Raw genomic sequence first — 12635 nt, 5'->3', positions numbered from 1 at the left:
TAGCCAACAAGTTGTTGGAGCTGTTCTCACGGGTTGGACTTCCTCAGGTTTTGTTGACAGACCAAGGTACAAATTTTATGGCTAAGCTGATGCAGGATGTCTTAAAATTACTAGAGGTCAAGTCTGTTCGGACATCGGTCTACCATCCACAGACTGACGGATTGGTGGAAAGATTTAACCGAACTCTAAAAGGGATGCTGAGGAAATTTGTAGATTCAAAGAAGAGAGCCTGGGATGAACTTCTCCCTTTTCTGCTGTTTGCAGTGCGGGAAGTTCCCCAGGCCTCCACAGGATTCTCTCCATTTTAACTGCTGTATGGCCGCCAACCCCGGGGTATCCTAGACCTCCTAAAGGAGTCCTGGGAGAAACAGCGGTCCCCTTCTAAGAATACCTGCAATATGTATTGGACCTTAGAAAGCACCTAGATGTGGTCGGGCATTTTGCTAGGGAGAATCTTAGATTAGCCCAGGACAGTCAGGAGAGACATTACAATCAAAATGCTCGTTTGAGAGTATTTCACCCAGGAGATCAGGTGATGTTGTTGTTACCCAGTTGTGAGAGCAAACTGCTAACCAAATGGCAGGGCCCATTTGAAGTACTCCGCCGCACTGGTGATGTGGATTACGAGATTGCTCAATCAGGGTCCAGGAAGGGTAAACAAATTTACCATGTGAACTTGCTGAAACCCTGGAAGATGCAGCGGTCTCTATTCATCCACCCGGTGGAGGAGGAAACCGACTTGGGTTCTCAGCCCCACAGGAGAACATCGTGGGTGATGATAAAATCCCAATGGGTAGACAGTTGTCCTCTAAACAAAAAGGGGACTTGTTAGAAATAATTACACAATTCCATGATTTTTTTTCTGATTTGCCAGGGCAAACTAATTTAATTTCACATGTGATCGAGACAGCACCTGGGGTAAAAGTACGTTCCCATCCTTATAGGTTGCCTGAAAGTCGTAGGGCGCTGGTAGAGAAGGAGATACAAGAAATGTTACACTTAGGAGTGATTGAGGAATCATGCAATGAGTGGTGTAGTCAACTAGTTATGGTCCCTAAACCCGAGAGAAGGTAAGATTTTGTGTGGACCTCCAAAAGGTCAATGCAGTATCCAATTTTGACGCATATCCGATGCCAAGGTTTGATGAGTTAATTGATGCCCTTGGTAACGCGGAATATATATCCATACTGGACTTAACAAAAGGATACTGGCAAATGCCCTTAGAGGAAAAGTCCAAGTGCAAAAAAGCCTTTGCCACTCCCATGGGTTTATACCAGTTTGTGACAATGCCATTTGGACTGCATGGAGCCCCAGCCACATTTCAGAGACTCAGGGATAAAGTGCTGAGACCCCATAGGGCTTATGCCGCAGCCTACCTAGATGACATTGTTTTATAGTAAACACTGGCGGGCCCATCTAAATAGGCTGAAAGCCGTCCTCAAATCTCTAAGAGAGGCAGGGCTCACAGCCCACCCTAAGAAATGTGCCTTAGGTAAGGCGGAAACCAAATACTTAGGGTATGCAGTGGGAGGTGAAAAAATAAGGCCACTAGCCGACAAGGTAGTTGCCCTGAAAGAAGTTCCAACCTCCCAAACAAAAACGCAGGTACGCTCTCTGCTGGGTTTAGCTGGTACTATCGGCGGTTCATCCCCAACTATTCGGAAGTTGCAGCCCCATTAACGGACCTCACAAAAAAGTGTGCCCCTACACAAGTGGTATGGTCAAGGGAGTGTCAGAGAGCCTTTGAAGACATAAAAAGGTGTCTGTAACAGGGGACTTATCCCTGTTCACAAATGTGCCTCTTATCCAGCAGTGTGGTGGTTAAACTGCTGGTAGCAAATTAACTAACACCACCTGCCTGATTAGAGGTGGTAGAAAAAGCCTGCCTTTGAGACAGGAAGTGACTCCTTAGCTCACTTGTGGGCTGAACTTTGGAGAACACAGATCTCTGGAGCTGACCTGTCTTGAGCTCTGTCAAGAAGAAACATCAGAGCTGAGTGCAAGACACCAAATAAGACTTCTAAACCTGGATGCTGATTTTCTGTGCACGCATGGGTGCGGTTCCAGGAGTGCAGAGAAGCTTACTCTACAGCAGCTAACAGATAAGACTTTCATTCTAAAGAGACTTCTTATATCTGCTTATGTCATGCTATGTGTTTGGGGCTGGGAGACCTGCTTAACTAGGAGTTGTGAATTGCATGGGATTTCACTAGAAATACTCCCAAGTGAATTAAGCTTTGTTCCCCCCCTCCCCTTGTGTTTGGATGATTTCCTGATGAAAAGGAAAAGGCACAATAAAGCCTTATTATAATTTCACCTTATAAAAGCCTCCAATTGTGTACCTCTGTGAACGTCCGTCTACAGTGTCTATCAGAGGGTCCCGTCCTTAGAAGCCCAGACTTCAACAGGGCTTTTGTAGTGCAAACCGATACATCAGAGATAGGGCTAGGGGCAGTGTTGTCACAACAGTTTGAGGGAGTGGAACATCCGATCCTTTTTCTGAGTAGGAAATTGTTCCAGAGGGAAAAAAACTACTCAGTGTTTGAGAAGGAGTGCCTCGCAGTAAAGTAGTCAATCGAGGCTTTGAGGCATTACCTGGCAGGAGTCCATTTTACTCTGGTGACGGATCATGCTCCATTGAAGTGGCTAAATAGTATGAAGGACTCCAATGCTAAATTGACCAGGTGGTATATGGCCTTCCAACCCTTCTCATTTGAGATTCAGCACAGGCCTGGAAAATAAAATGCAAATGCTAACCTCTTTTCTAGAGAAGGGGTGGATGGTCGGGCTTCAGCCATGCGTGGCCCCAGCCACACACTAACAGGGGAGGAATGTGACAGGGTGAATGAACGTCACCAGCCATATACCTGGCAAACCTATGTTTAGGCTTGCAGTGCAGCAGTGACGAGGTTAAGTTTCAGTTGAGAAGGGCTGCTTAATTAGTCTGACCCCCAGGCTGTACACACATGCAGGCTAGCTGGTCAGGAGACAGGACTGAAATACTGAAGAGATTACTGCTATAAGGTCTGTTTTTCAATGTACATGTGTGATGAACTGTCTGTGTCCTGCATGCTGAAGAGAAGCTATTTTGTTTTTGTCGACTGAAGAGAAACTATTTTGTTTTTGTGTGCTGTATATTTTTAAGGCTCAATAAAGAAGCCTTATCAAGAGAACCCGCGTGTGTGGTTGCATGTACCCTGCAACAGTGAGCTTTCTAACTTTATCATTTTTTCCGTTCTTTTTTTTGTTTTTTTCCTTTTTATTCTCTTTCTGTATGATGTTATTGAGATGAGCTGCCCTCTAATCGTGGCCTTATGTTCCTACCATAATGTTGCTGTCGATTCTACAGACCCATTATTAATCTGAAAATTATTTTTAAGTGAGTCTACAATTTGTTAACTAATCTCAGGGTAATTTAATAATGAATCATTCATCCCCCAATGAAATTATTGAGTCCTGGCAAATGGGGGATCAAACAAAATCACCACCGGGGCGTGATCCGACCACGTAATAGGCCCTATATCTGAGTGAACCAATACTTCCAGAATGTTTGGGGGTTACAAATATATTATCAATTCTGGAGTACAAATCATGTGGGGGCAAATAAAATGAATAATTCCTTTGCCCTTTATGTGAGCAATGCCAGGCATCCAACAAGCCAAATTCTTTAATTAGCAATCTAAATTTCTTTGCTACATTATATGTCATTGCAGATTGTGACTGTTCTGGATGAGTGGACTTATCCACATCCGGATCTGGTACCATATTAAAGTCGCCTCCCAGAATCAATAACTCGACTATCTCCCATAGATTCCAATGTTTCCTTTAGAAAATCAATTTGTCCCTGCGTACATACTCACTAGTGTAATATGTTGGCTTGAGAGAAGACCATGAACCACAAGGGACCTCCCTCCTTTCTTAAGCTCCAATGTCTGGAATGGAATATCCTGTTTTATCAAAATCACAACCCCCCTTTTTTTGCTGGCAAAGGACGAATAGAATGCTACAGGTTATGTCCTGCTGAAAGTGTTTGTAGGCTCCTGGGTGTCAAAGTGTGTCTCTTACAGAAAAACAATATCTGCTTTCCGATTTCTGAATTCTTTTAGGGCCAATCTAGGCTAACCGTTACTGTTAAGGCCCTTAAGATTCAGGGACATTAACTTCAATGGCGGTTGTCACGGGAGACCAGGGATTTACACCTTTATACCGGGATCATATCACTGAGCAAAACCAAGAAGTAAAACAAATTGTGATTTATTCCTTAGAAACAAACATACACACAGTGGATTACAATATACAGGAGAAAACACACTTACTGGGGGTCTGGGCTACAAACCTAAACTTTCCTAGTTGAAATAGTCCATAAAACAAAGTCTTTAGGTTGACCGGGACTCAGCTCAAAAAGTCCTGAAACTCAAATCGGCATGAGTTTCCAGACGCTATTGTTGTATCTCTTCCGGAGAAGCAAAATCCCTTTACCAAGAGATAGTACCAAACGTCCTAGTATTCTTTTCAGCGTGTAGTTCTAGCCGTGACTGCTACGTTCTCTTCTCAGAACTTGACGAAAAGTGGGACTTCGAAAATCTCTGAAGCCAGTTACGGCTATTTCTCCAAGAACATCTTTTGGGGAGTTAAAATTTGCCGCTGCTGTTTTGGCGCTTACAATCTGAAGTCCGGATTGGCTGCTGGGTTTCTTATAGTATTTCAGATTCATTCATGAAATACTACTCCTACATTCCTTGACTCTTTTTCCACTGTCTCAGAGGAGGATGTGTCGCTGTTGATCGCCTCTTCTCCCTCTACCACTTGCCCTCATGACCCAATTCCCTCCCATCTCCTAAAACCTCTTGCTCCTACTATAATCCCTACTCTCACACACATTTTTAACTCTTCCCTCTGCTCTGGAACCTTTCCATCCTCCTTCAAACATGTGACAGTCATACCATTACTCAAAAACAGCAAGCTTGACCCTACCTGTCTTTCTAACTATCGACCTGTCTCCCTCCTGCCTTTTGCCTCTAAACTCCTTGAACATCTTGTATTCTCTCGCTTGCTCCATTTTCTCAACACCTATTCTCTCCTAGACCCGCTACAATCTGGCTTCCGCACTGCTCACTCAACGGAACCAGCCCTCACTAAAATAACTGACGACCTCCATGCTGCCAAAGACAGAGGTCATTACACTCTGCTCATATTACTCGACCTCTCTGCAGCATTTGACACCGTGGACCACCCTCTTCTCCTTCACATTCTCCATACTCTTGGTATTTGGAACAAAGCTCTATCCTGGATCTCATCCTACCTCTCCCATCGTACTTTCAGTGTCTCTTCTGCTAACACCTCCTCCTCCTCTTTTGATCTCTCTGTGGGGTACCCCAGGGCTCCGTCCTGAGACCTCTTCTCTTTTCTCTGTACACACTCTCTCTAGGTGACCTAATAACATCTTTTGGGTTTAATTATCACCTCTATGCTGACGACACACAAATATACTTTTCAAAAACTGACCTTACACCTGCTGTACAAACCAAAGTTTCTGAATATCTCTCTGCTATATCATCCTGGATGGTCCTCCGCCGCCTTAAACTCAACATGGCTAAAACAGAGCTCCTCATACTTCCTCCCAAACCTGGCCCTACTACCTCCTTCCACATTACTGTTGGAACTACGATCATTCACACAGTAGCCCAAGCACGCTGCCTAGGGGTCACACTTGACTCCTCTCTCACATTCGCCCCTCACATTCAAAACATTTCTAAAACCTGCCGCTTTTTCCTCTGCAATATAACAAAGATACGCCCTTTCCTATGTTGCTCGACTGCTAAAACTCTGACTAAGGCCCTCATTCTCTCCCGTCTTGATCACTGTAACCTCCTGCTGTCCGGCCTTCCTGCCTCTCACCTGTCTCCCCTACAATCTATCCTAAACGCTGCTGCCAGAATCATTCTACTCTTTCCTAGATCTGTCTCAGCATCTCCCCTCATGAAATCCCTCTCCTGGCTTTCGATCAAATCCCGCATCTCACACTCCATTCTTCTCCTCACTTTTAAAGCTTTACACTCTTCTGCCCCTCCTTACATCTCAGCCATAATTTCTCGTTATGCACCATCCAGACTCTTGCGTTCTTCTCAAGGATGTCTTCTTTCTACTCCCTTTGTATCTAAAGCCCTCTCCCGCCTTAAACATTTTTCACTGACTGCCCCACACCTCTGGAATGCCCTTCCACTCAGTACCCGACTAGCACCCTCTCTATCCACCTGTAAGACCCACCTTAAGGCACACTTGCTTAAAGAAGCATATGAATAGCTCTGTGTATATTCTGAACACATGATACATAAAACTTGGCCCCCTGCAGACGCACTTACCAGAACTCCCTCCTACTGTCTCTGTACGTTCTCCCTACCTACCAATTAGACTGTAAGCTCCTCGGAGCAGGGACTCCTCTTCCTTAATGTTACTTTTATGTCTGAAGCACTTATTCCCATGATCTGTTATTTATTGTAAGGGATCTGGGGACACGCGCCTCTCAGCGGGTCCCCGTCACCCAGGCATTCAGGCATTACATTTATATTATCTGTTATTTATTTGATTACCACATGTATTACTACTGTGAAGCGCTATGTACATTAATGGTGCTATATAAATAAAGACAGCCAATACAATACAATACTACAACCAATCTGAACCTGGGAACTTTACAACCAGCCAATTAGAGGGCTGCCAGTCTTCTAAAGCCGGGCAAGTGAGTCTTTTCAATGTAACAGGAGCAGGCGCAAGTTTGTCACCTTAGCCACTTGTTATTCAGAAGCCGCCCCCTTGGTTAGGTGCCTCAAAGTCTGGGAAGGCAAATGCTAGCCGTGATGGCCTGCATTGTTTCCCAGACATGGGTACTCCACTTAACCATCCTGCCCTAATGGCTTTAACACACCTGGCAGCATCTGTGTCTTTCAAGTACGGACCTAGGGCAGACTTAGTGGCTCCACAAATTGGTAGCCCACGAGCCCCCCTTAAAGTACGTCTTTAAAAGTCCCAGCTTATAAGTATTATACATTTACAAACATCTCAGTTTAATAAAAATATAGTTTTACCTTGAGGGGTAGAATGGGTCTATAAACTTTTATTCCCACTAGCCATATCCCCCACTGTGACAGTGAGGGGGTAACAAGGCTCACTAATAAAGGTCTGTGGCGGTGAAAGGGTTAACCATGCCAATAATAAAGGTATTATGCCCGGCTCATTAACCCTAAACCTTGTTGGGACTGAAGGGGTTAAATTGTATGGTCACCATAATGCAATGTTTTTCCCTGCACCATCTGTTTTTTCCTTGTTTTGCAGCTCTGAAGCTAGCTGCAGGTATCTGAATGTATGTACACTGTGCAAATTGTATTCGCGACATAAGGTGGAGCTTCTAGCGCTGTGCCAAGCACTGATTGAAGAAGTGTGCCTGTGAGTAAGTGGCTGCTTTGAAGATGGGTATCACTTTCTAAGTCGCAGACCCCTAAACCGCAAAATCAATTGAATAAGTGGTCTGCGGTTTAGCTGAAGTGATTTCTTGATACATGGTATCCTGCAGTCTCGTTATCTCCTTAAGGTGAATTGGTGGCACGCGTCTGCGGTTACTGATCAAAGCCAGCACGGATACATTGTATGCCGGCTTGTAACCGAGACTGATTATAGGTCAAACCGCAACCCACATCATAGAGCCTCTTCAATTAAGTGGATAACTTGCGCTACGAAAGAGCTAGCACTTTAATTTTTGGAGTGCAGCTAGGTAAAAAGAAAACATGACCATACATATAAGTTTTATATTTGTTGCACACACAGAACATACATATAAAAATAAACTGTGTCTTAATAGTGTTTTAAATGTACAGGCAGGAACCCTTTCCTGTCAGCCCGGCAATGAATCCATTAACATGCCCATTTTTCATCTCCGTACTTCAAAGGGCACCCTGCTAAATTGGTGCCTCAGTGTCCAGAGAAGTCCGGAATTGAAAAGCCTCAGAAACCCTAGGTGTTAGGGTGGCCGTATTATTACCAAGTACCAGAAACCGGTGTGACGTATGGGCGCTTCACAGTTGGTAGCCAAACCTCAGACTTACTGTCAGCAGGTAAGAGTTTGGGCCCGGTATGCTAAGAACTTAGGTGTCAGGTTGGCGCATGCTCTTAGCAGACCGGGAAGCAACTTCTGCCCGTTCTAGGAACTCCTGGCAAGTCGGGGATAGGTGGGAAATGTTATTCCCACAGAAGGATTGGCTGTGTATGGTAGGAATAGGAACCCTATAAGAATGCCTGCAGCCCATCCTAATCAGATTCACCTGATTTTCATCTAAGAAACGTCCAAGTACAGCGTCAGCAGTTCCGGTGTGTGAGGGGTTAACTACACCATAAAGAAAAATTGCACCCCTCTTCCAGAATTCGTTTGAGCAGTGCAATTGTGAAGATTTGTGTGTTTATCTGAAAAGAAATAAATTACAATTTATTTTGCCTGCCTTGCCGTGCTTAATCCAGAATCCCAATATTAATGTGTTGGCAAGACCTGGTCTATCGTGTTAAGGTCAAGCCCTCTTGGTTGCCCCTGAGTCATGTGTTGGGGTCCTAGAGTGTCAGCTCTTGGACCTGGCTGTCGTTTATGTACTGATATGCATTGTATGAAAATATGCGACAATAAAGAATTTTTGTGTTTGTGCTTATCCAGGAGTGCCAGCAAGTAGGAATTGCTAGTGCCAGCAAGCAGGAATAGCTAAGCTATGATTTTCAGGGTGGGTTTGACAGAGAAATTTTTACAGGTTGTGGCTATGTAGCGGGGTTCCCGAGTTAAAGGATACCCCAAAAATGTACCCTGGATTCAGGTTAGATTCCCGGCAACATTGAAGCACAGTGCTCTGGTCAAAACCCTACCATGAAGCGTTGTTGCAGCTCACCGCTAGTCTGCCTGCTTCAGCACATACCAGAGGGTAAAATGGGGCACCGGGGGGTAAGTAACCCCTAGACCTGTACCGGGGTCCCCCAGTGTAATGAGGGGATGCCCAGTGTTTGCCCCGACCCCCTAAATCTAGTATAAAGGTTTGGGGATTACTCCAGCCAGGGATAAGGCTGTGAAAATTTCAGAAGTAAAGGTAAAATGTTTAAAAGTCTAGTTTGCTATGTGTAAGGGATAAAGGGTAGTGTAAAGGGGACAGTTTTAGTTTTACACTCTAACTCATACACCAAAGGACTGTAACACATTTTAGCAGCAGAATTTATAAAAGTATATTTTATTAAGCCGCAGTGTTTTAAAATATGTTTTACTTTATACATTAAATCAGGCAGGGTTTCATCCTAGCGACAGAGGTGGGGGGGGGGGGGACTCCTAGCCATCTGGTCTTTGGTGCCAGTGAGTCTAATCCCAGGTCCGTAGATCAAAGTCACACTAGCTTCCAGGGGTGTGAAAGCAATCTAAACAGGATAGCTGAGTTAAGTGATCAAGTCCTGGGCAAGTGGTCACCTCCCTGGACTGAGAGGCACCTGGGTTCTGCATGACAAGTAGGCACGATGGCGTTGTTCACACATGCTCCTTTGCCATGCTTAAGCTCAGGTGCCAAGCTTTCACAAACCTGGCAAAGTGTGTGAGTGGCTAGAGATGTAGTTCCCATGCTTGTGGGTTGGCTGTAATGCTGTGCGATTGCGGGGTTTTTTATTACAATTCTAACATTACAGTAATTTAGCAGGGGGTCTCCGGATCTGAATCGCATTGAATTCAGGTCCGGGAATCCCCTACTTCCCGAGATACAGGCCACGTAATGGGGTGCCGGTATTCCCATGTTAAATTCCTGTGGGTCATGGGAACGTGGGATCTAAACAAAGCAGAGGGGATATTGGCACCCCATACAAGGGCCTGTATCTTGGGAATTAGGGGGTCCCCAAGACTGAAATCAACTTTGTTAAACTCAAGTGACTCTCTGCTCCCACACACTATGAAGAAAAATAAAATGTAAGCAGTTCTGTTATTGTACTTGACCTAAAATGACTCTGTCACATGGTGTACAACAACCAATTAGATTGGAGAATTGGTCCCCATGATCTGATTGGCTGAAATACCATGTGACGCTGGCTTAGTGACATCATGTTAAAGGGAAATGAAGCACAGCCATTCTGATTGGCTGGCATCATTCCCTTTAATTGATGTCATATTTTTTTTTATTTTTTTTAAGTTGGCACGGTTTTAACTGCCAATCAGATGGCTGTTAAACCAGTTAGAGGCAAAATGTGACGTCACAAGCCCTATTTAAGGCCGTGACGCCTCATTTGACCCCAAGAAGACAACGACGAGACAACATCGGTTGGGATCTACCATGGGGCTTTTTTGATTACAACAAGAAGATAGAAGATTAAGAAGATCAAGAAATAATGACAGATGAAGATAGAAGAAAGAAGATTTGGCTACCGGATCCGGATCTTCATGACGGATAGCATCGGATGGTGTTTGAGGCCTTTGCAGTAAGTGAGTTTCCTGTTTTCCCGGGAGTCAGAGGGCCAGCGCTTCTAAAGGTAAGTAATATATTGAATTTATGTGTAAGGATCCACGCTGCGGGTATACCCGCATCCAGCGCATCCTTACCTTTTTCTCAGGCCATTCATGCTCCCCGGCGGCATTCCCTGCTCCTGGCTGCTTTCCCTGCACCTCCTGCCCACGCGCATCAGCCCTAGGGGCGCACGCGCACCCAAGACGCCATTGGCTGGCGCTGGGCGCCTGGCTCCACCTCGGCTGACGCGGCACACGCTCCTTGCGTGTCGCCGTTCGGGTCCCGTCAGCTCCACCTCCCTCTGCTCCTCCCCTTCTTCTCTCTGCTCCTGGATCCTCCGGTGCACCTTCCCCATGCTCCGCCTCCTCAGACGTCACGCACATGCCCGGCACACCCCTTCCCCATCTGCCTTGCCTCTCAGGTCCTCCTTTCCTTTCTGTCCCTTCCCTTGTCCATCCCTCTGTTCCTCCCCTTAATCTGACCACTCCCTTTGCCTCTAGCAACTCTCCTCTATCTGGGCCTTATCTTGCTCACTCCTCTGTCCCTCCCCTCACTCCCATTGGTTTCAAACTTCCACACTGCTCTCCTATTAGGTTCCTCTTCGGGCCGCTCCCCCATCACTCCCCTTTCTCTGATTGGTCCCAGGCCCCTATATAATCCCTCTTCTCCATTTCCTCTTTGCTCTGCATAACTTCAGTACCTTTGTGCTGTCTGCTGTTGCCTGGCCTCTCTTGTCTTTTCAGTGCTGCTCCTGTCCCTGGAATCTTTTCTGACCTCCCTGGATTTGACCCTTGCTTTGAACTCTACTACGCTGCTCTCTGGAACCCGTTGGACCTTGCTTTGGACTTCTATGCTGCAGACCTCTACAACCCTTGGAAACGGCACACGGACAAACTACTACGCTGCTCTCTCCACTCCACAACCCAGGCTTACGGACAATCGATTACGCTGCCCTCTCCAACCCACGACCCTTGGCATACGAACTTAACCCTTCTACGCCGGAGCTGTCAAGTACGGTATCATTTACATTCTTGTTAACCAGACCCACCTACGCTACTACCACACTCCGGCCGTGCCCCCGTTTGCTGCTAGGTGTGTGGTTTTACCCTTTCCACCTCAGTCCCGGGGTCTCGTCTGACTTGTGGGCAGGCCGAGCGTTACATTATGCAGAGCCCAACAGACTCAGACCCCCCTGAGGTGGAAGATACCTTAACCACCATTTCCAAACACTTAAATTTTTTGAACAACCAAGTCTCCACTCTTAACCAGCAAGTTAATACCCTCTCTCTTCAGAATCCTCAGGGTAGTGTCCCCACGTCTTCCTCCATTGTATCCCGTGAAGGATCAGGTCCCTCTGACTTGCGGATACCTACCCCCAGTAAATACGCGGGAGTTCCACTTGCATGTCGCGGTTTCTTGAACCAGTGCGAAATACAATTTGAGCTGTCACCTCCTTGCTTCCCCACGAATTGCACTAAGGTAGCCTATATGTACTCCCTCCTCATCGGAGATGCCTTAGCCTGGGCCTCACCAATCTGGGAACTGAAACCCGAACTCACTTACAATTATGCCAATTTAAAAAAAAAATTCCGATTTGTGTTTGACACTCCTGGACCCAGTGATATGGCGGTATCTTCTTTGTTCCATATTTCGCAGGGTCGGAGATCAGTGGCGCGTTACACTCTGGAGTTCCAGACTATTGCAGCGGAGACGGACTGGAACGATGGGGCTCTCTCCGCCGCCTTCTGGCAAGGGCTTTCGGAGACCCTAAAGGACGAATTGGCGGCTCGTGAGAGGCCATCCTCTTTAGAGGCCCTGATCGCTCTCTGCGTTCGGGTGGAGCAAAGACTTCTGGAGAGGCGGGCTGAACGCCAACGTCTTCATACTGCTACTTCTCTGTCCTCTAATTCCAGATCTCCTCTTCCTGCACTGCCCGCACTGGAAGCCCCAGAACCAATGCAACTGGGCACACTTCACCTCCCTTCTACGGAGCGATTACGTCAGAGGAATGAGGGTCTGTGCTTCTATTGTGGTTCTCCTGGGCATATCCTACCACGCTGTCCTTCGAAGCCGGGAAATGCCAACGCCCAGTGAGGTATGGGGGAGTCTCACTGGGTACCATCTCTGATTCTT

At 46.2% G+C, this 12635-nt stretch overlaps 1 protein-coding gene across 13 annotated transcripts in view; it reads right to left on the bottom strand.

The window, feature by feature from the left end:
• Nucleotides 1-12635, bottom strand: part of LOC142495426 (5-hydroxytryptamine receptor 4-like) — a 217741-nt gene that overhangs the window by 176649 nt on the left and 28457 nt on the right. For 2 of the 13 annotated variants that reach the window (XM_075600924.1, XM_075600925.1), the window contains exon 3: nt 8316-8454. The exons of the other annotated variants lie outside the window; for them this stretch is intronic. In XM_075600924.1, the coding sequence (XP_075457039.1) occupies nt 8316-8326 (11 nt within the window). In that variant the 5' untranslated portion in view covers nt 8327-8454. The remainder of the gene's footprint in view (nt 1-8315; nt 8455-12635) is intronic. 13 annotated transcript variants of the gene reach the window in all.

The sequence above is a fragment of the Ascaphus truei genome, chromosome 5 (assembly GCF_040206685.1).
Source record: "Ascaphus truei isolate aAscTru1 chromosome 5, aAscTru1.hap1, whole genome shotgun sequence".
NCBI lineage: Eukaryota > Metazoa > Chordata > Amphibia > Anura > Ascaphidae > Ascaphus > Ascaphus truei.
The sequence above is the reverse complement of the archived record's forward strand: the minus strand, read 5'-3'. Positions and strand labels throughout refer to the sequence as shown.